Source organism: Leucoraja erinacea, chromosome 10, assembly GCF_028641065.1.
Source record: "Leucoraja erinacea ecotype New England chromosome 10, Leri_hhj_1, whole genome shotgun sequence".
NCBI classification, from domain to species: Eukaryota; Metazoa; Chordata; class Chondrichthyes; order Rajiformes; family Rajidae; genus Leucoraja; species Leucoraja erinaceus.
Window position 1 is genome coordinate 25,895,183 of NC_073386.1, and position 24,578 is coordinate 25,919,760.

General features: G+C 41.8%; 2 protein-coding genes across 8 annotated transcripts in view; one reads left to right on the forward strand and one right to left on the reverse strand.

Moving 5' to 3' along the window:
* The window catches only part of osbpl9 (oxysterol binding protein-like 9), a 107,973-nt gene extending 103,413 nt beyond the window's left edge, over positions 1–4,560 (reverse strand). For all 4 annotated transcript variants that reach the window (XM_055641759.1, XM_055641760.1, XM_055641757.1 and 1 more), the window contains exon 1: positions 4,428–4,560. In XM_055641759.1, coding sequence (XP_055497734.1) covers positions 4,428–4,538 — 111 coding nt within the window. In that variant the 5' untranslated portion in view covers positions 4,539–4,560. The remainder of the gene's footprint in view (positions 1–4,427) is intronic.
* calr (calreticulin) lies at positions 4,521–24,283 on the forward strand. 4 transcript variants are annotated; one of them, XM_055641766.1, is made up of 9 exons: positions 4,521–4,659; positions 15,048–15,149; positions 16,198–16,401; positions 17,661–17,755; positions 19,645–19,854; positions 21,534–21,647; positions 23,345–23,488; positions 23,584–23,676; positions 24,064–24,283. In XM_055641766.1, the coding sequence occupies exons 2-9, from the start codon at positions 15,083–15,085 to the stop codon at positions 24,154–24,156; spliced, it is 1,020 nt and encodes a 339-aa protein (XP_055497741.1). In that variant the 5' UTR covers positions 4,521–4,659; positions 15,048–15,082; the 3' UTR covers positions 24,157–24,283. The 4 variants fall into 4 exon arrangements, with proteins under 4 accessions (XP_055497741.1, XP_055497739.1, XP_055497740.1 ...); XM_055641764.1 differs by lacking the exon at positions 4,521–4,659 and adding an exon at positions 12,228–12,483; XM_055641767.1 differs by lacking the exon at positions 4,521–4,659 and adding an exon at positions 13,632–13,654.
* The last annotated feature ends 295 nt before the right edge of the window (positions 24,284–24,578 follow it).

Genomic DNA, 24,578 nt, shown 5'->3' on the forward strand with positions numbered 1-24,578 from the left:
CTCCCACATACACAGTAAAACTCTGCTTTGTGTGTGTATATACCAATTCAACCAAGGGAGGATATTTATAGTGTGTGAAAAAAGTGACATAATTTGTGCCACGTGATGATTTAATTACACTTGACAGTATACAATGTCATTCAAGATTTAACGGGAAAGCTCGGGAGACGGACAAGTCACTCGCAACAAATAACAGAAATGCCTAGCACCGTGGGAACTCTTTGTCTACCCCCCCCGTTATATCGTGTGATATCGTGCTAGACCAGGATTTGGAGTTGCTATTCAAAGTATCAGGATTTGTGTACTAAACAGATCCTGCACATTGCTTTCTCTACCTGCTTTTCTGCATGTTTCCAGACACAATGCAGTACCTTTAGTTTGGAGATACAGTATGGTAACAGGCTCTTTGGCCCACCGACTCCACGCTGACCATAGATCACCCGTACACTAGTTCCATGTTATCCCACTTTCGCATCTTATACACACAAGAGGCAATTTTACAGAAGCCAGTTAGCTTACAAATCTGCACATCTTTGGATCATCACATCTGAAATACTATATATCATTCTGTGACTAATAAATGAACAATATTAAAGTGGGGAGTCACTGAAGATGTAATATAATTGAGCAAGTAGTTAATTAAACCTATATGAAACATTGGAGATATTGAATCATACATTTCAGGAGCAAGGAAACAGAACCAAATGGCAATTATGCATGTTTAGACACAAATTTGTGGGCCATACTATGACTTTTTAATCTTGACTACATCATCTCACGAACCAGCATCCATCACTTTGCGAGTTTTAGTTCCCTCCTCAGATAGTGAAGTCATTATCCTCCACCAAAATATTAAATCCATATCACACTTACACACCGGATTCTGCCCCTTATCCAATATGATCAACCTCATGAATAGATTAGTCTCGGGCATGAACAATGTCACATAAAATGGCAACAAACCCCTGGGTTCACCACATCCATACTGACCATCAAGTACCCATCTATACCAATCGCATATCCAGCACTCAGCTGAGGACCTAGAAGAACGGCCATTTTGACACCCATTATATTTCAAATATTTATCAAAATCACTGCTACGAAGGAACCCAACTCCAACATACAGTATATACTTCAGATTAAAAGTAATCTATATAATTAAGTCTCATCTTAACCATTTCCTGTTTGCACTGTGCTTTGATTTTAGAAAATACGCTACCACAATGGCTGTGATTTTTTTGGCATCTTACTCAGTCCTCCTCCGCTGCGCAGGCCCCGAGGATGAAAAATAAAAGACTTTAGTGTTTAACACCGCCATGAAGGCCACGCCCCTTCCGGTGGGAGGGGGAGGGACTATAAAACCCGGAAGTGGGGGCATGGCTCAGTCTGTCTGCAAGATGGCAAAGGAGAGGTCACGACTCTCTTTCTGAGCTGGGAAACTACAGAACACCGAGTATGCATTGTACTTGAATAAATTATTTGTTAACCCTTAATGAAAATGAAATGAGTTGTTTGGCCTGCCCTGTGCTTGAAACTGCAATAGCAATGGAAATGAAGTGAAAATGCAATGAGCCTGCCCTGTGCTTGAAAGTGAAATGGCAATGGAAATGAAGTGAAAATGTAATCAGCTGCTTGGCCTGCCCTTGGCTTGAAACTGCAATGGCAATGGAAGTGAAATGAAAATGCAATGAGCTATTCGGTCTGCCCTGTGCTTGAAACTGCAATGCAATTGGAAATGAAATGAGTTGTTTGACCTGCCTGGTACCATTAATTTCGCCCCTTAAGGCCGCTATTAGCCGAGAAACCAGTCCTTTTGCCCAAAATGCCCTCATTAGCCCAGGAGGAACATTTTGGCCCAAAAGACCCGTACCAGGCCAGGAAAAGCCCAGAAAAAGATTGAGATTTCACTCAGTTTTCACAGATTTTATTTATTTATTTATTTTTATAAAAGAGCCCCTATGGCCCATCAGGCCTGTACTAGCACAGGAGTCCCTTCAGCCCATCAGTATTTCCCCTGCAAGTATTAAACTTCACCCCAGTATTCTCCCTCCCTTCATTTGCTCCCTGTGAGATCCAGGTCAGGATAGACTTTCCTCCTTCATTTCTGTGATCTGCAGAAAAAGGATGAAAAATGTTTCTCCACCCTTTCCCCCTTCTCTCTCTCACACAGAGTCTCTCACCTGTTTTGGGCAAAATTTCTGGCAATTTCTGAGCTGCCAGCCCACCAGGCCTGAGTAACTGAGCTGCCAGCCACCAGGCCTAAGCGACTGAGCTGCCAGCCCACCAGGCCGGAGCGACTCAGCTGCCAGCCCACCAGGCCGGAGCGACTCAGCTGCCAGCCCACCAGGCCGGAGCAACTCAGCTGCCAGCCCACCAGGCATCAGCTGCCAGCCCACCAGGCATCAGCTGCCAGCCCACCAGGCATCAGCTGCCAGCCCACCAGCATCAGCTGCCAGCCCACCAGGCATCAGCTGCCAGCCCACCAGGCATCAGCTGCCAGCCCACCAGGCATCAGCTGCCAGCCCACCAGGCATCAGCTGCCAGCCCACCAGGCATCAGCTGCCAGCCCACCAGGCCTGAGCTGCCAGCCCACCAGGCCTGAGCGACTGAGCTGCCAGCCCACCAGGCCTGAGCGACTGAGCTGCCAGCCCACCAGGCCTGAGCGACTGAGCTGCCAGCCCACCAGGCCTGAGCGACTGAACTGCCAGCCCACCAGGCCCGAGTGACTGAGCCGCAATAATCCCTTCGGTCCACAACACCCATACTAGCACTCCAGAAAGCCCTCCCCTCCCCCCACAGGCCACCAATATTGGATTTGGTGGAGAAGTGGAATATTGCATTGGGGGACCAACCCTCCCGTGCAAACATGGGACCCAATGGGTCCCACTTAGTCTAGTTATTCAGTTAGTCTAGTTATAGATCCATTTAGGACTCAACATACTAAATTAAAGAGAGGGTAGCACCTACTCATGCAAAATAATACCCACCATCATTTACAATCATCATAATCACTAAATGATCTGAAGATTTCAAAGACATTTAATCACACACACACACAAATATGGAATTAGCTGAACACCAAATAGATGTGGGTTTTTTTTCAGAACATGGAATAATTGATAGTCAAAGGTTTTAAAGAAGAGGGATAAATCAGATTTATTGATAACGCGTGATCATTTAGCTATTGAAGGCCAAAATAATCACAATTTCTGGCGAGGGGAGACAAATAACTGGACCAGGTGGAGCCCCTTCTTTCTCAAAGCAACTCTGCCTTCAACAAGATCAAAGCAGCTAATATACATCAATTTCTTTAGTATCCAGAAATCAAACAATCTCAGAGTTAACAGTCAGCAATAACTAAATCTCCACTGAATGTCAAAGACTGGCCGCCTGTAAATGAAGAAATATCGCTTGTTCTAATTGTGTGTTAATCTTGCACCAGTTTGGATAAAAAGAATCAATGTAGCGTTTTAATCAAAACCTAAAACGAAAATGTAATTTTAAATAACTCAGGGCTTTTTATATCTTAACTATCCATTGTGATAGTTAAGATAATTGTGATATCCATCAACTATTGTGACTATCTGCAACACAAAGGCAGTTGCAACATCACAAGAACAATTCCATTGATCAATAATCTCTTCTTCCTTAGCTTTTCAGAATGCTGTGTACTTTGCAGGATTGTTGGGAGCATTGTGTTCGCATTCAGTGAAATTACATTTTGTTTACAAATGAGATACGTTAAAATATAAATCGCTAAGTTATAATAACACTTTGCTTTTTATAAATATTTATCCAACTTTTGTATTATGGACATAACCAAAGGAAAACGATAAATATGTAATAATGTATTTATAAACAAAGGGAACAGGGTTTGGCAAACATGTTGGCGTCAATATCGGGTTCCGATAATAACGAACATCAGATAACATCCTTGGACTACAAGTCATTCGTTTCAAAAGGGTGAATATTGTTTTCTTGTGGAATTACCATACTCTGCAGAGCACTTGCACACTCGTATGAAAAACCCGATCCTTGTTTCACAAAGCCATCACCTAATGGGCCCACTCCGCTATCATAAAGCAAAACCTGCCCTCACCTCACCTACCAGCCCAACTACCCCTTTAACTAGAGGTCCCGCCCATTTACCACGTTGATTGGCCGGTCCAACTGAATTCCCAGGTCGTCTTGAGGAGTTGGGAATGTGATTGGACAATAGCGGCGTCACACACACGCTCCGTGGCCGCCCACTCGGGCCCGGGCCCTCGCTCGCTCGCCGCACTCACGATGCAGGAATGTAGTCCGCCGTGAGGGAGGGCGGGCATGCAGGGGAGAAACCAAATAAACCTCGCACGCAGACCTAGTCAGCTACAGCTTCCACCACAACCCCCCCACCGACCTTGTTAAGTCACCTCGAATACACTCACCGTGTAGTAAGAGAGTAGGCCCGCGTTGTAGTCAAGCACGAACCAGCGGTACTGCCATCCTTTCATAACGTTGGTCCACTTGCTCAGCGGCCCTTCCATGATCGACGCCATCTTCAGGGAATGATAACAAACCCACAGCTACGTCAGCGCCGCCCGCTCATTGGGAACGGAGCTGGGTAGAGGGGAGGAGACCCAAATGTTATCATCGCTAGAGGATTTTTTTGTTAAAGAGGTCAGGTTTACACACCTACAAATCTGTATTTACGGGAACGCTGACTCATTTTAATGTATGTTATAATGTGAGCAAATTATTTCCTTCTTAACCCCTCGGTTGCTAAACTGCCCCCATGAAACTTTGTATATTTGGAGTGAATTGGACCTGCTCTCTCAGCTGGTGAGAGAGTATTTAATATATTTAATATAAACAAAGTGCCGGAGTAACTGAACGTGTCAGGCAGCAACTGGAGAACGTGAATAGAGGACGTTTCGATCGGGCCCCCCTATTTAGACTTTAATTGTGTTTATACATAACTGAATTGATAGTGTTTAATTAATTGTCAGATGCACCGGGAGCAAAACAAGGCAGTTCTTGCTGCGGCTCTACGTGCACATTATCAGGGTGGACAATGAAGTAAACAGTCATTGGGCATTCAAACATTAACAACAGTTTTGTTATTAACTTCAACGTTTATGTTGTTGTCCTGGACCCCAAACACTTGAAAGACATTTTTATCTGTTCATTATTTTTATATAAGACGTACAGAGGTGCTGCAGACCAAAAAATGACCAAAATTACAACTAAAGGTTTAGATAAAATTACAATTACAATAAGACATTGAAACTAATGATGTTGGTGTAATATATGGGATTCACAAATTAATTTAAAGAATAATAATTGTCATGTAGATGGATCTGGGTTCAGGGAGGACAAAGAAAGAAGGATAGATGAAAATCGAGATACGGGAAATCTTAAACAAGACCACAAAATATTGAGAAATCCCAGCAGGTTTGGTAATATATGTGGTAAGAGAGGTTCAGACACTTTGTCAAGTGTGGGAAAGAAATAAGACAAGTTAGTTTAAGTTATAGAGATAGTGGGGAGGGAGAGATAAGACAAAGGAAGATCACTGATAGGATGAGGCCGAGGTTGCTCAAAGCGATACGTTATAGAAATCATCTGAGTGATGGCAGGAGTTAGAGACAAACAAAAGAACAATAGCCATAAAATCAGTTCAGTTAAATGGTTGGAATACAGCCAAAGGAACATAAAAAGCATAAAATGGAGAGTGATACATCATGCCCAGCACTCCAGGCTGCATCTCCTCTGATTTCCAATACATATGTACTTTTTCCTCATACATGCCCTCCATAATGTTTGTGACAAAGACCCATCATTTATTTATTTGCCTCTACTCCATAATTTAAGATATGTAATAGAAAAAAAACACATGTGGTTAAATTGCACATTGTCAGTTTTTATACATTTTAGTTTATTGCTAGGAAACTTTTATTGCTGTTTATCAACATGAGAACCAAAGTTGTTCCAATGAAAATCAAATAAACCATTATGAGACTGAGAAAAAAGAATAATATGGTTAGAGACATCAGGCAAGCCTTAGGCTTACCAAAATCAACTGTTTGGAACATCATTAGGAAAAAAGAGAGCACTGTTTGAGCTTACTAATCGCAAAGGGACTGGCAAGCCAAGGAAGACATCCACAGCTGATGAAAGAAGAATTCTCTCTATAATAAAGAAAAATCCCCAAACACCTGTCCGACAGATCAGAAACACTCTTCAGGAGTCGTGTGTGGATTTGTCAATGACCACTGCAGAAGACTTCATGAACAGAAATACAGAGGTTGCACTGCACAATGCAAACCATTGATTAGCTGTAAAAACGATGGCCAGGTTACAGTTTGCCAAGAAGTACTTAAAAGAGCAAAACTTGTCACAGTAATGGCAAGAGCAAAGTATGGACGAGAGAAGGAACTGCCCAAGACCAAAGCATACCACCTCATCTGTAAAACATGGTCGTGGGGGTGTTATGACCTTGGCATGTGTGGCTGCTGAAGGTACTGGCTCACTTATCTTCATTGATGTTACAACTGCTGATGGTAGTAACATAATGAATTCCGAAGTGTATAGACACATCCTATCTGCTTAAATTCAAACAAATGCCTCAAAATTCATTGACCGGCGGTTCATTCTACAGCAAGACAATGATCCCAAACATACAGTTAAAGAAACAAAAGAGTTTTTCAAAGCTAAGAAATAGTCAATTCTTGAGTGGCCAAGTTAATCGCTCGATTTGAACCCAATTGAGCATGTCTTTTATATGCTGAAGAGTAAACTGAAGGGGACGAGCCCCCAAAACAAGTATAAGCTAAAGATGGCTGCAATGCATGCCTGGCAGAGCACCACCAGAGAAGACACCCAGCAACTGGTGATGTCCATGAATCATAGACTTCAAGCAGTCATTGCATGTAAAGGATATGCAACAAAATAGTAAACATGACTACATGACTTTCATTTACATGACATTGCTGTGTCCCTAACATTATGATGCCCTGAAATGGGGGGGGGGGACTATGTATAAACACTGCTATGATTTCTACATGGTGAAACCAAAATGTATAAAAATGGCCTTTTTTAAAATCTGACTATGTGCACTTTAACCACATGTGATTTTTTTTTCCCTATTACAAATCTCAAATTGTTGAGTACAGAGGCAAATAAGTAAATGATGGGTTTGTCCCAAACATTATGGAGGGCATTGTGACTCACACTCCAAACATTGGCTTCATGTCATGGCTCTTTGACTTGGTTTCACAAAACATTGGTCAGATCATGATTAGAATATGGTATGTAGTTCTTGTCACTACATTACAAGAAGGACAAGATTTCACTGGAGAGGGCACAGAAGAGATCCACAAGGATGTTTGCCTGGGATGGAATTTTACAGCTGCTACTGACACTGAGTTTGCTTCCACTGGAGTAGAAGAGGTTGATAGGGTGATCTGTTATAGCCAACCAAAATTATGAGAGCATTGATAGGAAGATAGCAAGAAACATTTCTCCCTGGAAGAGGTGCTATGATGACATTGGATTAAGATAAGGAGCAAGAAGTTCAGAGAACATCTGAGGAAGAAATTTATTTTCACCTAGAAGGTAGTTGCAATCTGGAATGGTACAATCTGAGGCAGGTACACTTAAGAAGCATTTGGATGAGTACTTGAGTCACCAAGGCATAGTAGGTGAGAGACTACTTGTAGGGATTAATGGATGGGTGCTAATGGTCAGCATTAACATGATCAAACAAAGGCCATGTTTCTATGTTCAATGACTAAGACTCTTCTTTGTGTACAGAATAAGGAAAGCTGTTCCAATTCCGTTCATAGGTCCTATTTTTAGAGGACCTATGGACGGAATTGGAACATCTTTCCTTATTCTGTACACCAAGCAGGCTATGTTTGTCTGCAATAATGTTAAAGCAGGCTATGTTTGTCTGAAATAATACATTAACAACATTTAAATGTAAAAACAAAGAACTGCAGATGCTGGTTTATACCAAATAGAGGTACAAAGTGCTCGAGTAACTCAGCGGGTCAGGCAGCTTCTGTGGGGGGAAAAGGATGGATGATGTTTCGTGTCAGGACCCTTCAGGCTGATTCTGAAGAACTCAAAACATCATCCATCCTTTTTCTTCAGAGATACTGCCTATCTCTTTGATTTATTCCAGCACATTGTGTCTATCTTTGGTTACAACATTTAGATATAATGATTTTAAAATTGAATTACATTTCTGCCACATAGATGGCAGAAGATAATAATCTCTGACAACATGGACGAGTTAGACCAAAGGATCTGCTTCTGTGCATTATGACTATGTTAGGGAGTATATCTGCAATGGCTGACTCCTTACTCTCCAAAGTTTTAATGCAAAGCAGGGGTGTGATGGATTGCTGTTCATTTGCCTGAATGAATGATGCACCAACATCCAAGGGGTTGACATTATGCTGGATAAAGCAGCCTTCTTTATTGGCAGCCATCGATCGCTTTCATGAATTCTTTACATAAGCATACTGTGGCTAAGTTTTACCATTTACAAAATGTACTGCTGTTATTTAAATTCTACTCAAAAATAGTCTAGACCTACAATCTCTACTAGCAAAAGAAGCCACGACCAACAAATGCATGGAAATACCACCATCTACAATATCCCTTACAAATGACAAATATTCATGACTTGGAAATATATTGCTGTTCCATCTATCCACCTGGGCTAAACTCTGGGATTCCCTATTCAACACCTTCTCAAATGCAATTAGGAGTGGACAATAAATACGATGTTCTCGTGCTATAGGCAGATGTTGTGTAGTCTGGGACTATTCCTTGGAGGGGTGATCTTAGGCTATTTCACGTGTGAGGCCCCCCCCCTCCCAATCCCCCACCCCCACAACTAGAGGACCATGCCTACCCAACAGTGACAGTGTGACACTTTTAGAACCTATTGTATGTTGTCATTAAACAGTACGTTTTAAAATACATATTGGATTCACCGCGGAGTGGGTGATGGCTTACCTGGATCGTCGTTTGAAGCTCCGGAGTGTTGGGCCTGCTGCTTCAACATCAGAGCTGTGGTTTGCGGAGCTCCCAGCCTCGGGCCTCGCTGATTTCAACATCGCGGAGCCCTGGGACCCCTTTGCCGAGGGCCGCCAGCGTGAATCTCCGCCCAGCTCAGCCTGTGGACTTCGGGAGCTGCGGTCTCCAGTAGGAAGTGGCCTATTCGGAAGTCCAAGCTGCTGAGGGTGTTCTTCCGTTCCGACATCGGAGTTCCATCATCCCGGCGAGAGGGCCTGAGCATCGGGCCGCCCGTAGCGGCGATTGTGGGGGGCTCGAGAGGAGGGGTTCCATTGGAGATGGGAAAAGGGATCATCAATGGGGGGCGAGGACTCCTTCCCATGCAAGAACGCTGTGAGGCGGAGGCGACAGAAGAAGTGCTCCAAATCACGGCAGGCGCGGAACTCATTGAGGTGGGGACGGAGGGGGACAAATGTGAGGCCTCTGCTGAGGACAGACCGTTCAGTGTCTGAGAGGGGGAGGTCAGGGGTGGATGGTGAACACACGGCAAGGATGGGGGTTGGGGCCGGAGGAAAGCAGGTGAGTGGACTGAGACCGAGGCGATGTCTGGTGGGGGGGTGGTGGGTGGTCAGGGAGGAGGGGGTATGAGGACTGTAGTGTGGGTGGGGAGGACTACGCTCACATGGTTTGAGGGGGATGGGGAAGACCCAGTGGAACAGCCACTGATGTTACCAGGGTTGGAGGGACTGGCACTAGGACCCAGCGCAGTCAAACCAAGGGGAGTGCGAGTCTGCAGCATGGAAGCTTCAGTCCAGGCTGCAGGTAAGGCGACGGCTGCGGGCTGCTGGAGGGCGGTGGAGTGGCGAGGGTCAGTGGAATCGAGGGTGGAAGACCGCGGGGAGTGCCACTGATGGTAGGTTTTGTAACAACGCCACTATGTCAAAAGTTTTATATGCGAGGCCAAGGCCCCCCTAGATCTCGAGGCCCGAAGCTTAAGGTTGTGAGATACATAAATCCCGTCCTGTAGAGGTGTATAAGATCATGAGCGGAATAGATCAGGTAGATGCACAGAGTCTCTAGCCCATAGGTGAGTTGAGGACCAGAGGACATAGGTGAAGAGGAAAGGATTTAATAGGAATCTGAGGGGTAAACCTTTCACACAAAGGATGGTGGATGTATAGAACAAGCTGCCAGAGGAGATCGTTGAGGCAGGGACTATCCCAACATTTAAGAGAGAAGAGTGAAATGTAAAGCCTAATGGAAGGATATAGGTGGAAGGGAACTGAAGGGAAAGGGAGGTGCAGGATAGTGGGAGAAGAAGATACTGAAGGCACAACACCCCATATTCTGCATGGGTGGCTTACAGCCTAATGGTACGAAGATTCAATCCTCCAATTTTATGCAATAACCCCCTCTCTTACCTGTGCCACACCATTTTCTCCCATTATCCCGCCCACCTCATCATTTCCACCTATATCCTCATTCTCTGGCTTTACATTCCATTCCTCTCCTTTTCTGACACCTTTTTTTTCTCCTTTCAACTCTAGCCCTTGTTCACCCATCTGCCAATTAAACCAACCTCACCTGCATCCACCTATCCCATTCCCATTCCCCTTCCCTCAATCAATTCAGTCTCAACCTAAAATGTTGCCTATCCATGTCCTCCAGAAATACTGCCTGAGCCACAAAATTACTCCAGCAATTTGTATCTCTTTAACAACATTAATGTGTATATCTAACTATACATAATTAAAACTGATCTTGTGCTCTTCCGGTTTGCGTGGTATTTCCATTTGCACAAAAACGGTACACAATAGCGCTACGATTTTTCGCCAGCTCACTCACCGTTCTCCTGTGCTGCGAGTGCAAAAAAATTAGTTCAGATCGCTGGTATATTGTAAAAGTTAGCGACGTTTAAAAATCTTAAAAACCGCGCATGCGTAGATCGATTTCCTCTCTTGCCAGTCAGCGGCGCACGGATTGGTCTCTTCTGTCACTCCACGGGACGGTCCGCCCATTCCTACGCCATCGCGTCTTTACTGGAGCTGAGGATGGCCAACAGAGGACTCCAATCGGACACAATTTGTGGAGTGACCGGAAGCGGCGCGGTGTCGGAGATGCCGCCAATGTCGCCAAACGGAAAGCAAAGACGCTGATCCCGGCAGAGGAGAACGACCAGCGAGCAGCGCCCGCTGCAAGTCCCCATCGCACCGCCAGCTACAGCCTCTTCCCCTCTGGTCCCCCTCACTGGCTCCTGCCTCCCCTCCCCCGTGATACCCCCCCTCTCCCCCCTGGCTCTGCCCCCGTCTTTTCTCCGAGCTCTCTCACACCCCTTCCCCCCGCCCACACTCCCCTCTCCCCCCCACAACCAATCCACCCTCCACACATCAGCTACCCCCACAACCCCCCCGCCCAAACACCCCTCTTCCCCCCCCCCCCACAACCTCTCCTGCCCACACACCTCCTCCCCCCCACAACCTCTCCCGCCCACACCCTGGTGAGGAGACAGGGTTGATTGGCAATGGTCAGACCATTGTAAACTACCAAAACAAAATATGAGGTGATGTTCCTTCATTTGCACTCTGGCAATGGAGGAGGGATAGAACGCAAAGGTCAGTATGGCAGACTGAGCATAAGTATTCAGCGAAATGGTCGCCAAGTCTACGCTTGGTCTTGCCAATGTAAGAGGCCCCATCAGGAACACTTGATGCAGTAGTTAAGGTTATAGGAGGTGCACGTGAACCCCTGCTCACGTGGAAGAACTGCTGGGATTCCTGGTTTCTTGTTTCTCTAAGATCACTAGTGCCTATCCATGTTCTCCAGGGATGCTGGCTGACCCGCTGAGGTACTCCAGCATTTATTTATATTTAGCAAACCAGCTTCGGCAGTTCCTTGTGTCGATCATAATGAATTTCCATGTTCAGCATAGCTTCTCAGTAAAATCAGAGGTGGGAATCAGGTATATTAGCGTTGCCTCAATTCTGACATATGTGGACATGTCGTGTGGGTGTTAAGGAATAGTCTATTTATTGCTTTTATAATTTATTGTCGAGTCTTTTGTAAATGTATTTGAGTGTTTTTGTTACTAATGTAATTGGCAAATTAGAAATGTGCTCTAGTTTTTTTTAACCCTGATCTGTGTAGACACGATGACAGGTCTGTGTAGCTCTCTGACTTCACAGAGCCCACCCACTGCGTAGTTTCTCGCCATTGGCCTTGTCAGGTCACCGTCAGGTATTAACGCCCACCCAATGGTTTACTGCCAGTGTGCAGCAGACTGGGTGTTAGGTAGCTGGAAAGATTTTGTGTTTCCCAAAATTACTAAACGATAAACTGACGATAAGAATAACAACTGCACGAAACAATCTGTTAACCCCAGTGATATGAAGGTAGTAGTTCTTTTGCTGGCTTTGTTGGTCGTCCAGTCGCTAGCAGACACCCTGATCTATTTGAAGGAAGAGTTCATGGATGGCGGTAAGGCGCAAAGTTTGCACTTCAGGTTACAAGTAAGAAGCGCGAGTCGCCCCCTTTACTGCTTGTAGGGTGGTAACACGGGTTTGCTCATTGATATATAGGTACCGACAATTATTTGTGCGAAAAGCAATCATTACCTTGACGTTTCCATTCGTGATGTGTAACTTTATCGGCGTTGGCTCCTAAATTTTAACAAAACTCATAAAGATAACTTGGAAGTTTACGGATGCTTCTCTCTTTATTTTCAATATTTTCAAGCTATGTTCAGCCTCCGGACTTTCTCCGGGAGCTGGGAAATCCTAAAACATAAAGCCTATTGTATTAAAAAAGATATCGTCAGCTTGGATACAACGTTGCCGCAGTGAAGAAAATAATTAGTAAAGTGAACGGTTTTGTTTTAATTATTTGGTCTTGGGCACATAGGGAACTACTGTATTTCAAGGTTACACTAAAAAGCTGGAGAAACTCAGCGGGTGCAGCAGCATCCATGGAGCGAAGGAAATAGGCAACGTTTCGGGCCGAAACGTTGCCTATTTCCTTCGTTCCATGGATGCTGCTGCACCCGCTGAGTTTCTCCAGCTTTTTTGTGTAACCTTCGATTCTCCAGCATCTGCAGTTCCTTCTTAAATACTGTATTTCAAAGCTTGTGATTGACCTGGAATATAGAAATATAACAAACAATGAACCTCAGAAATTGATCTTTTTTAACCCCAAGTTAATTGTCGAAAAATGTAAATTGGCTGTTTGATTGGAAAAATAAGGCAACAAAATGATAAAAGTTTCAAGGGAGTGAAACAGCAGAGAAAATAGGTACTGCAGATACACAAATCTCTGAAGGTATAGAGCAAGCTGATAAAAAACAATTCTGAACCTATAACCTTCAAGAATGGAAAAACAACATGCTGGGATAGAAACAAGGAAATTTAATGGACTGTTTCTAAATTACCAGGTAGGCCATTACTTTGGCCAATAAAGTATACCAATGCCTCTTCTCTCTCAGAAGACCAAGGAAATATGGCATGGCTCCAATGACTTTTACGTTAGGAAATTCCCAAAATGTAACCGGTGATGACAGAACCAATTATGTGGAGGGACTTGAAAAGATGATGAGACTCTTCTTAGATGTGAATTAGATACAGATTTGAACGAGTTTAAGACCCGTGATAATAAGGTAGGCTCTAAACTGTTATCTTGTAAAACAATTCAATTTGGGTGAAAACTGTGTGAAAATGGTAACTTAGGCTCGCATGCAATAATGGGCGACAATCAGAATCATTGGCGACAATGTATTTTTCCCCGACAAGATCAATGCATTCTATGCTCACTTTGAACAGCAGATCAGTGGAATAGCGTTACCCACCCCATAGCCTTGGGTGCAGCTGTGTCACAGTTCACTATCTTAATGTCAGATCACCTTAATGAGAGCAAACTCACAGAAGGCTCAGATGGAGCCCTGGCCATGTTCTCAGAATCAGCTGGACCAATTGGCAGGAGTATGCATAGGTGTCGTTAACCTCTCTTACTCCAATCTGAGATTCCCACCTGCTCTAAGAAGACCACTAGCATTATGAAAGGCTTTGAAAGGCTGGATATGGCGCACATCAACTCCAGCATCCCAGATAACCACGATCTACCGCAATTCGCCTACTGCCGCAAAAAGTGCACAGCATATACCAGCTTCAAGACCCTACACTAATCCCTGGAACATCAAGATGACGAGGGCACTCATGTTGGACTTCTTTTGACTATAGCTCTGCCTTCAAGACGATACTCAAGACTGTACAGCCTAATTCTGCTCTAATTCCATTTATAAGTTTGCAGGTGATGCTGCTATAGTGGGCCGGATCTCGAACAACAATGAAATGGAGTACAGGTTGCAGAGAGTTGTGAACACATCCCAGTCCATCATGCTAACCAGCCATTGCCCCAGACACCCCTGCCCCGCCCCCACATCCACTTTATATACCATTCAGGTAGCCTCAGGAAACCAGCCAATATAATCAAGGACCACTCGCCCCCGTCCCCTCCCCAGTCATTTTCTCTTCTCCCCTCACTTCTTGTTTGCCATGGATGAATTCCTAATTTGCCAATATTATTGCGACCCATGCACATTTTTTTAACATGCATTTTCTCTGTACTATATTCTGCACTCATTTTCTCTTTGTGCCACCTAATGTACACCTATGGTATGATTTACCTGGATTGCATGCAAAACACATTTTTTCACTGTATCTCAGTAGACGTGACAATATAAACCAAAGGATTTAAGGATGCATAATAAATCATCAATATGAGACTTTTTCCCATAAATTAAGGGGGAAAAAAAGTCAAATGGGCTAGTTGTAACACTAGAGCAGTGGGCTTGCTGAATGAATAACCAAATTGAAAATAGTCTTCATTCTTCAGCCATTAATGATGATAAATCTGCCATATTGCGACACGGAGAAAATAATTTTTCATTATAGTTTAGTTGTTGAATCTGTTTGTAACTTTTTAGATTATGTAATAATACACGCATCATCCTTCAGATGCATTATCATGAGTATCCAAATACTTATTTTCAGATGTTTGGCAAAGCAGATGGATAGAATCAAAACACATGTTGGACTATGGTAAATTCATACTCAATGCTGGAAAGTTTTATGGGGATTCTGAGAAAGACAAAGGTAAATAATGATTGTAGGATAAGCAGAAGTGAATGTACACTAACTTGTCTGTGTCCAGTTTTTAGTTTTTCTCCACTTCTATTTCTCCAATCCCATCAAAAAAGATCATGTGTTTGGAAAATTGCACATGGTAATTTTTTAAAAATGTATAATCTATCCTTGCTGATTTATGTCACTCCCAACTTCCAGCTGATACTGCTTTTCCATCTATGCATTCAATTAATCCTAAACATATTCCATTCATTTTATTTTTGTTATTTAATATTACCTTTCATTTTCGTCAAGTTAAACATATTGTTCTCGTTATTATTCCTTTACTTTAATTTTGTAAGTCCTTTCTTTTGATTTATATGTTTAACTTTATCTACAAACAATTTATGTGCTATTAAAAAATGATGCTTTTCTTTTCTTGTTTAAGAAGGAACTACAGATGCTGGAAAATTGAAGGTAGACAAAAATGCTGGAGAAACTCAGCGGGTTAGGCAGCATCTATGGAGCGTAGGAAATAGGCAACGTTTTGGCTCGACCCGAAACGTTACCTATTTCCTTCGCTCCATAGATGCTGCCTCACCCACTGAGTTTCTCCACATTTTTGTCACCTTTTCTTTTCCTGACTTTTTTATTCTTAACTTAATGTTTTCTAGCCCTAATGAGGCATCCCTTTGCCTTGACACACAGGAGGTAACAACTTGTACTGAACATTTAATTTTTTACACTTTTAAAGAATTTCACCTATTGTTAGGTCTGTTGCTTGCATTTTAGTAGGTTTATATGCCTGGTTTATGTGGAGTGAAATAATCTGAATAGCTCTAAACTCAGGATCAATTGATGCTGAAATGCATAGCAGGTTTAAGGAGTTGTATACACTACTACTAATTCTAATATTCTTGCCATCACATTCTGTGCTTGCTATTGACAGTGTGGTAAATTAATGTGGCAGAAATCTTGAATGGTGCTAAAACTCCTTGTAGTGCTTATTGTCTGCTGTCCAAAAGATCATAAAATATATAGTATATTTTTTCATCCTTCGACTCCTATCCCAACCCAGGAATTCAGACAAGTGAAGATGCAAAATACTATGCAAGATCAATTAAATTTGAAAAGTTCAATAATGAAGGACAAACTATGGTTACACAGTTCACTGTGAAACATGAGCAAAATATTGACTGTGGTGGAGGATACATTAAGCTCTTTCCGACTGATCTGAACCAAGAGGATATGAATGGAGATTCCCCTTACTACATAATGTTTGGTAAGTAGTAATTAGAATTAATTGTCAATTTTACTTTTTTTAATTTAATCTCATGCTTAAAATGAGCAGGAAGTGCTGAGGAGCCAAAATACTTTTATTATTTACCACCAAGCATCTGCATCAGTTGTCCCATGAACATATCTTGCACCAATGCATGTGGGGGAAAAAGCACTTTATCCCTTGCCCTCTTTATTTTCCTTTGCACTATGACCAAGTACATATTGTGAACTTTAGGTTGTTGTTAGAGTTCTAGAAACCTCACCAGTTGGCCATGGAAGTCGAGATCGGCGGCCTCAACCGGTCTAGGTGCCAATTGGAGAGGTCTTCTGGGGTGGAGGATTTCAAGTGCGTTCTCGTAATTCTGTCTTGATTAATGCATACTTCTTGATTAGTACAGGTGTCAGAGGTTAAGGGGAGAAGCAGGAGAATGGGGTTAGGAAGGAGAGATAGATCAGCCTTGATTGAATGGTGGAGTAGACTTGATGGGCCGAATGGCCTAATCCTACTCCTGCCACTTATGACCTTAATGGTGATGCCAGACCACCAGTTGCTGGAAAACTGGAGGTGGACCTGTATATATAGAAGTTATTTGATAACCCTTTTGGAATATGAAAACTAACATACAGTTTGGGCCTCTTTTTTTTTTTTAAACCCGTAAATCTCATGCCAATATCAATTTTTAGAACTCTGATTTGGATGCTGATCCTGTTTGCAGTTGAAAACAGACTTAGAGATTCCCTGTTATGATGGGAATTGTCCCTTAAATCAATTTAATTTCACATGTATGTAGGGCTGGTGATTAGGATAATGAATGCAAGTTCCGTTTTTAAGTATTTATCAAATTTTCAGTAAACAAGAAGTGTTTTAATCATTTGCTTCAATTTAAATTATTAAAAACACTTGCAGCTTTTATAGCTGGCCAAGGCCTTTCGAAATATGTAGGTATAGGGTTGCTTCCATTGCTACCAGAGTGTGTGGTGGTTGGTATGAGGCCAAGAATAGAAAATTCATGGCCCAGTATTTATTTGAAAATGTAAATTCTGTCAGGAACATGCAACATTTTGTCTATAATACTTACTGGACTGAACAGAAGCTGCAGTGAGCTTTGTTATTCAGTTGATGTGCAATTTTTGAAGCTGTTAATGGAGCAGATATAAACGGTCATCATCAAGCTTCAGTAAAGTGTGGTGTTGTTTAGATTAAGAAACTCTACAGTTTAAGAAAAAATGTATAAACTTTCAAGCCATTATATTCATCAGGCCCAGATATTTGTGGAGCAGCAACCAAAAAGGTTCATGTGATTTTCAACTACAAAGGGAAGAATCACTTGATTAAGAAAGATATTAAATGCAAGGTAATCTATATACTTAAAAAATTCTGTGTGTGTGGGTGTACGGCATTTTGCCTTTGATTCATTACTCCGCGAAAACCAGACGCAAAAATGGCGACATGTTTACCATTTCGCTAGCGATTTTACATTTACATTCGCACATCCACTCCTTGGTCAATTATTACCCCAGATTTTGAGTAAAATTTATCACAAAACTCAAACAAAACTCAATTTTAAAATCTGAACGGCTCTTTCCAGCTGCTGACGTCACAATGCCCACATGCCGACCAATCCAGGCCCACCTGCCTCCAGTATGCCTCCAAGTACCCTCGCGCCATGCCTCCCGCAGCTGGACTCCCAACGCGCGCCCGCCTGCCCGCTCACTCCACCTCTCTCCCCCATCCTCCACTTCCTCTCCCCCTCTTCACCCCCACTCGCCCTCCCACCTCCAGACAGCACAGAACGCCGGCTGTTGCCAGAACCGCAGCCGCAGTTTTCCCACTGCAATATTTAGTTTTCAGCTTCTGGCAACTGTGCCCAACCGACCTGCTTCAGGGGAGAAGAGATAAGGCGACAGGTGGGCGGGGTAAAGGCGCAATAGTCCTTCCTATAGTGAACCCTGCTGCTGCTCACAGTCTCTGATGGGGCCGCTTTCACAGACTTAACTGTGAGCAGCCCCCGCGTTTAACCAGAGCTCTGGGAACTCGGCATCTGATGGGGACGAGGAGGCTTCCAGAGGGAAGGCAGAGACAACTTGCAATCCAGCAGCAGAGTGGCTCCGTTAATGGATTCATTCCACAGTTAGTTCAGTTTGGTAACAACTCTTTCTCCCCCCCCCCCCCCCCCCCCCCACCCCCCCACCCCCACCCACTGGGTATTTCTGGGACCATTGGGCACTGCATGAAGGGTAGCCTCAATAAGGATAGGGAAATAGTAATATAATATTTAAGAATATTTGTTGTTTTTTTTGTATTATGGTGGTGGGTTTGTTTATATTTTAGTGTGTATTTTTTGTAAATAGTTAATTAAAATTATTTTTTGGTAAAAAATTAATTAAAAATGCAGCTGTACATCACCAGCGAACCTTTCTTCACCAGCTGCCACACCGTCCGGTTGACGCGGCTGTTGTTGCGGCTCATGTTGTAGCCCCTGGCCATCAGTGCTTTCTTCAGGCTGCTGCTACCGACAGGTAGCGCTTTGTCGCCGTGGGGCTCCCTCCCCTCTCACCAGCTGCTGCTTCTTCCCGTCAGCCTTTGCTTTGTCCACTCCACCGCCTCTTCCTCCTCCTCTGGTCGCCTTGTCCATTCTGCTGCTCCCTCTTCTTCCACCCCCGGAGTTGCCAACATGTTCCAAGGTGAAGCATCTTTCAAGAGACAGGAGAAGGAGGAGACACGGCTGCAGTCGACGGGGAAGTGGACAAAGCAATGGCCGAGAATGTTGCCAGGACTTGAGGGCCTCAGCAGTATGAAGAGGTTGAGCAGATAGAACTTTACTCCTTGGAGAGCAGGATGCTGAAGGGTGATCTTATACAAGAGTACAAAATCACGAGGGGAATTAATACGGTGAATAAACAAACTCCGACCCAGGATAGAGAATCAGGAACCAGAATTCATAGGTTTAAGATGAGAGAGAGAGATTTAATAGGAACCTGAGGGGCAACTTTTTCACTCGGAGGATGGTGGGTAAAGAACGAGCTGCAAGAGGAAGCAGTTGAAGAAGGTGCAGCATTTAAAAGACACTCGGACAGGTACATGGATGGAAAAGGTTTACGAGGATATGGGCCAAATTTGGGCCTATGGGAGTAGCTTAAATGGGGACATCTTGCTCGGCATGGGTGAGTTGGGCTGAAGGGCCTGTATCCATGCTGTATGGATTTATGATTCCGATGCTAAATTTAATATTTTGCTCCACAGGATGACGAATACACTCATCTTTACACTCTAATACTTAATTCTGATAACACTTATGAAGTGAAGATTGATAACAAAAAAGTTGAATCTGGTTCTCTGGAGGATGACTGGGACATGCTGCCTGCTAAAATGATTAAAGACCCAAATTTTCAGAAGCCTGATGAATGGGATGACCGAGAGAAGATTGATGACCCTGATGATGTAAAACCGGAAGTAAGCAGACAAAGCTTAAAACAAACTTGAAACTACCATAATGATCAATTTTAGAAATGTAACAGCCTTCTATATATTTGCCCTTTCAATTGTTAAATATGTAATTTGAGTGATGATAGTTATTAGAAGTTAATGATTTACTCACTTCTTGAGCATCTTCATTATAGGACTGTGATTCTTTAGTTCACGTTTCAGATTGGCTCTCATATAGGTTCTCAGATGATTTTCTAGCAGTGTTTCAGTTTTTAAATTCTTGTTCCTGCTTCCAGCCTCCATGCCATTGCTACTCTCTATTTTATTGATCTCCAGCACCACAACCCTTCTATATATCAGCACTTTAAATTATTGTGTATCCCTCCTTTTAATAACTTTACTATCGACAGTCATGCCATCATCTATCAAATCTCAAACTCTAAAATCTCCTCAATATACTATGCCACGCACTATTTCTCTTCACTTCCAAGTTAGCCCTCCAAAATACCTCTTCTGGCTTTCTTTTGACCGCTAAAATAAATCGTAAAATGCTCAAAACATTCAGCAGGTCAGTCAGGCAGGTAGATTGATTTAATGGTTTGGCCTGATGACCTGAAATTGTTGAAAACAAGGGCATGGGTGTAGAGAATATAAGGAAAGATCCGTGTTAGGGAAGAACCATGAAAGTTTGATCAACAAATATTGTGTGTGTGTGGTAAAAGCTTGTGAATAACAAAATGATTATGATAAATAAAATGCCAAAGTAGAGAGGGGTTGTGGGTGGGATGGTATAAGCTGAAGCTAGAACCTGGATTGCCATCCCTCAGCCTTGCATTTGAGCTTTTTGGAACACTTTATGTTGCAATAGTTGGACTGGGATACAAAATTAAACTATTCACTGACAGATACATAAACAGGCAGGGAATAGATGGAGATGCACCTTGTGCAGGCAGATGTTATTACTTAGCTTAGTTTATTGTCACGTGTACCGAGGTACAGTGAAAAACATTTGTTGCATGCTAATCAATCAGCATCCACAGTGAAAGACATGAAAAATGGAATAACATTTAGTGCAAGATAATGTCCAGTAAAGTTCAATTGAATATTGTCCGAGGGTCTCTTGAAGGACTTCATAATGATGGATGTCAAGGCCACTGGATGGTTGTTGTTAAGGCATGAAATCTTGCTTTTCTTCGACATTGGGATGATAGTGGTATCTTTAGATTGGCATCACAGTCAGTGCAGATATTGTGGGCGAAAGTGTCTGTTACTGTGCTGTATTGTTCCATGTTCTGTTTGATGTAACTGAAGAGATGCAATGGTGATTCTAATTTGAATTGGAAGAGAAAAGGGATGCATGTGTCAATTTAGACTAAACTAGACCTGATATTTGGGTAATCAATCTCTCGAACAAATTGCTGGCTTATGCAGAGTATGCATACTTTAAACATGCAAAAGAGAGCAGAAAGAGTATAATGCAGGAGTTGATAATTTAATAAACCATAGTAAGTCATCTGAATTTGGTGATGAGGTCAATCAGTGCTTTAGAGACCAATGAAAATTTATTGCAGGAAAATAGCTAATTTCAAAAGCCTTTGTAATTAAATCAAGGCAGATTTTCATCTTAAATCTGGTAACACTCCCAGAAGAAGATATATATATTAATTCTTTGTTCTAATTTGCCTTGCCTCTTAAAATGTAATCAGGATTGGGACAAACCAGAAAAGATTCCAGACCCTGATGCTACGAAACCAAATGACTGGGACACTGAGATGGATGGTGAATGGGAACATCCGTTGATTCAGAATATAGAGTATAAGGTGAACACGGAATTGTCTTTTCCTTATGAGATTACAATTTATTATCAATATATTTTTATGAGAGGATCACTGACCTTTTGAAAAAAATTGAAGTTTTGAAGAATGAGGGGTTCAAGCATTTAAGATCCTCAGGGTGCACAGGGATGTTTACGCTGGTGGGAGAGTGAGGAACATGATCATAATATAAATCATTTAAAACTGGGGAGTGGAGACATTTCTTATCCAGTGGTAGTGAATTTCTGAAATGTACTACCCACGGGAGTGGTGAATGTCAGGTCATTGGGTATATTTAATTGTATCTTGAGATATATTAAAGGAAATAGGTAAATATTTGAAAGATTTGGAGAATTGAGAGTTATGTGGAGCTGGACCAAAAGTGTAGTTTAAGCCAGCATTGATCAGCCATGATCATATGGAATATGCAAGCTTCAGGGACCAGGTGGCCTACTATTCCTCCTATTTTCTTGTATTCTTGGGAATAAATAATTACTATGTGTTCAAAAGAGAACTAAATGATTTGTAATGAGAAAACACTTTTTATGTGCATTCAGAAATTTCCTGCACAGGGAAAATGAAAATGGTGTTCAGGGGAATATATTCATCCAAGAAAATATTGCAGCAGCCCCACAAATGTATACAGATATGTGAACCAATCCAATAATACTTTATTACTAGAGAATAAACGGCCTTCAGGTGAACAATTTAGTTACATCAGCCAATGTGGGGTAGTGATTCAATGTTAAATCTGTAGATCAGTCAAACATTGATTGTCTTAGTTTGCATTAGAAGCAACTTTATGCTCTGGAATTTAATGGAAACAATATTTTAAAATGAGGATTACTTGGGAGGTGAGAAGGATATATTTGTAGAGTTAATCTTACAATTAAAACCAATGCAACATTTACATTCCTAAGCAAATTTAGAAATACGATAAACATGATTCACTATTTCAGATTGTGCTACAGTTTATGCACATATCTGCTGTTTTGCATTTATCCTTGTATGCATGGTTATATCTATCATTATAATCTGGATTGTGTTCTCTAATCTTCATGTGAGCAATAATTACATTGCACCCAGGTATATATGACAATAGATAATCTGAATCTGAACTCACCAAGCTAGATCTATAGGGAACAATAGGTGGCAGTAAGGCTGAAAATATATAAATCCCAAAGTTCTGATGATCTGCAATCCAGAGATGGATTTGTACATTTTCAGGCTTAATAATTCTTTCGTAGCTTATATTTATCTAAGCCTTCACACAATCCTTCTGAGAAAATACTTATAAAGCATCTTCTGTAAAGAATTCACATTGACTAGATCTGATAGAAATGTCACCACTTGGCAATTACTGTCCTAAATTAGTGTGATGCAGTTTGAAAGTCAGGCCTAATTATCAAAATATGCATAGACAATTTGGGCCGAAGAGCCAGTTTCAGTGCTGTTTAATTCAATGATAGATGTTATTTCTACAAAATTGCTTGCGTCCTTTTACGCTTGGATAAATACTTCCATATCTGCGAAAAAAATTTCACTGTAACTGTATACATGTTTCAATAATAAAGCAATATCAATACTAATAACATATTAATGGATTCATATAATTTTATTTGCTACTTGTATCAACTACAGATATTCTTAATGATCAAATGATGGGAGAATATTGAAATGATTTTAACACATTTTTTTAACAGGGTAAATGGAAACCTCGTAAGGTTGAGAACCCTAATTTCAAAGGCATTTGGGTCCATCCAAAAACTGTAAATCCTGAATACACACCAGATGTCAATTTGTACAAGTATGATAACATTGGAGTTCTTGGTCTTGATTTGTGGCAGGTAATAGAATGTTAAGAATCAAGGAAACAAATATTTTAAAGTGAAATACCTAGAAATTGTATTGCTGTTTTTTGTGACGTTTTTATGTATCGTAGGTGGAGTCTGGTACAATCTTTGACAACTTTCTTGTTACAAATGATGCCAAATATGCAGAGGAATATGCCAATCAAACATGGGGGATAACCAAGGTAGCTGTTTTATTGTGGGAGAGGGGTGGGGGTTGGGGTGAAATTATTTGTTGCTAGTTCCTCATTTTTGATTCTAATTATAACATTTGTACAGTATATTTTAGCATTGGGAAAAATAACCCAAGGGTAATTCACAGGAAAGGTATTGTACAAATGCAGTTTGCATTTCTAATTTTTATTGATGGTAGAACAACTTGGTGATCATGGTTAACTAACATTTTTCACCAAAGTAATTATTCACACACACACATTTATATATCTTTGTACAGTACTGAACTACATAATTTCATGTTTGTTTCTAGTTGCCCACCTGTTTCTAGGACAATGAAGTTGTGTTAACTTTGATAACTAAAACTTGAAGTTTTGCATTTAATTATTTCACAATAGGATGGTGAAAGGAAAATGAAAGAGAAATTGGCAGAAGAACTGAAAATAAAAGAAATGGATACGGTGATTGATTCGGATAAATATGAACTCTAAATGTCCAAATCATTTTGACTATTCAACCAATTTGTCTATCGTTTGAATTTTCATCTTGTGACAAAAACGTATCTCCAGGAATTGCATTGTTATGCCATCATAAACAAACCATGTCTTAAAATTAAAAGAGTTGTGTTGTTATTTTAAATATTTGCATACAAAAATATGTGATAGTAAAAGTTAAATCAGAATTTGGATTGAGATATATCTTGATTGATGGAAAGATTTAGCATGGAAGCAGGCATTTCAGCACTGAGTCACATGTGTGCTGAAATTCTATGTGTACAAATGAACTGCGGATGCTTGTTTACACCAAAGATAGACACACAATGCTGAAATAAATCAGTAGGATAGGCAGCATCTCTGGAGAGAAAGAATGGGTGATGTTTCGGGTTGAGACCCTTCTTGTGTCTATCTACCTC

What these genes read in the sequence shown, in the direction of transcription:
- calr (XM_055641764.1), top strand. Translation starts at nt 12,393, where the DNA reads ATGAAGGTAGTAGTTCTTTTGCTGGCTTTGTTGGTCGTCCAGTCGCTA. An exon ending in TTCAGAATATAGAGTATAAG is followed by an intron (nt 21,648 to 23,344) that starts GTGAACACGGAA and finishes TTTTTTTAACAG; the next exon opens with GGTAAATGGAAACCTCGTAA. An exon ending in AAACATGGGGGATAACCAAG is followed by an intron (nt 23,677 to 24,063) that starts GTAGCTGTTTTA and finishes ATTTCACAATAG; the next exon opens with GATGGTGAAAGGAAAATGAA.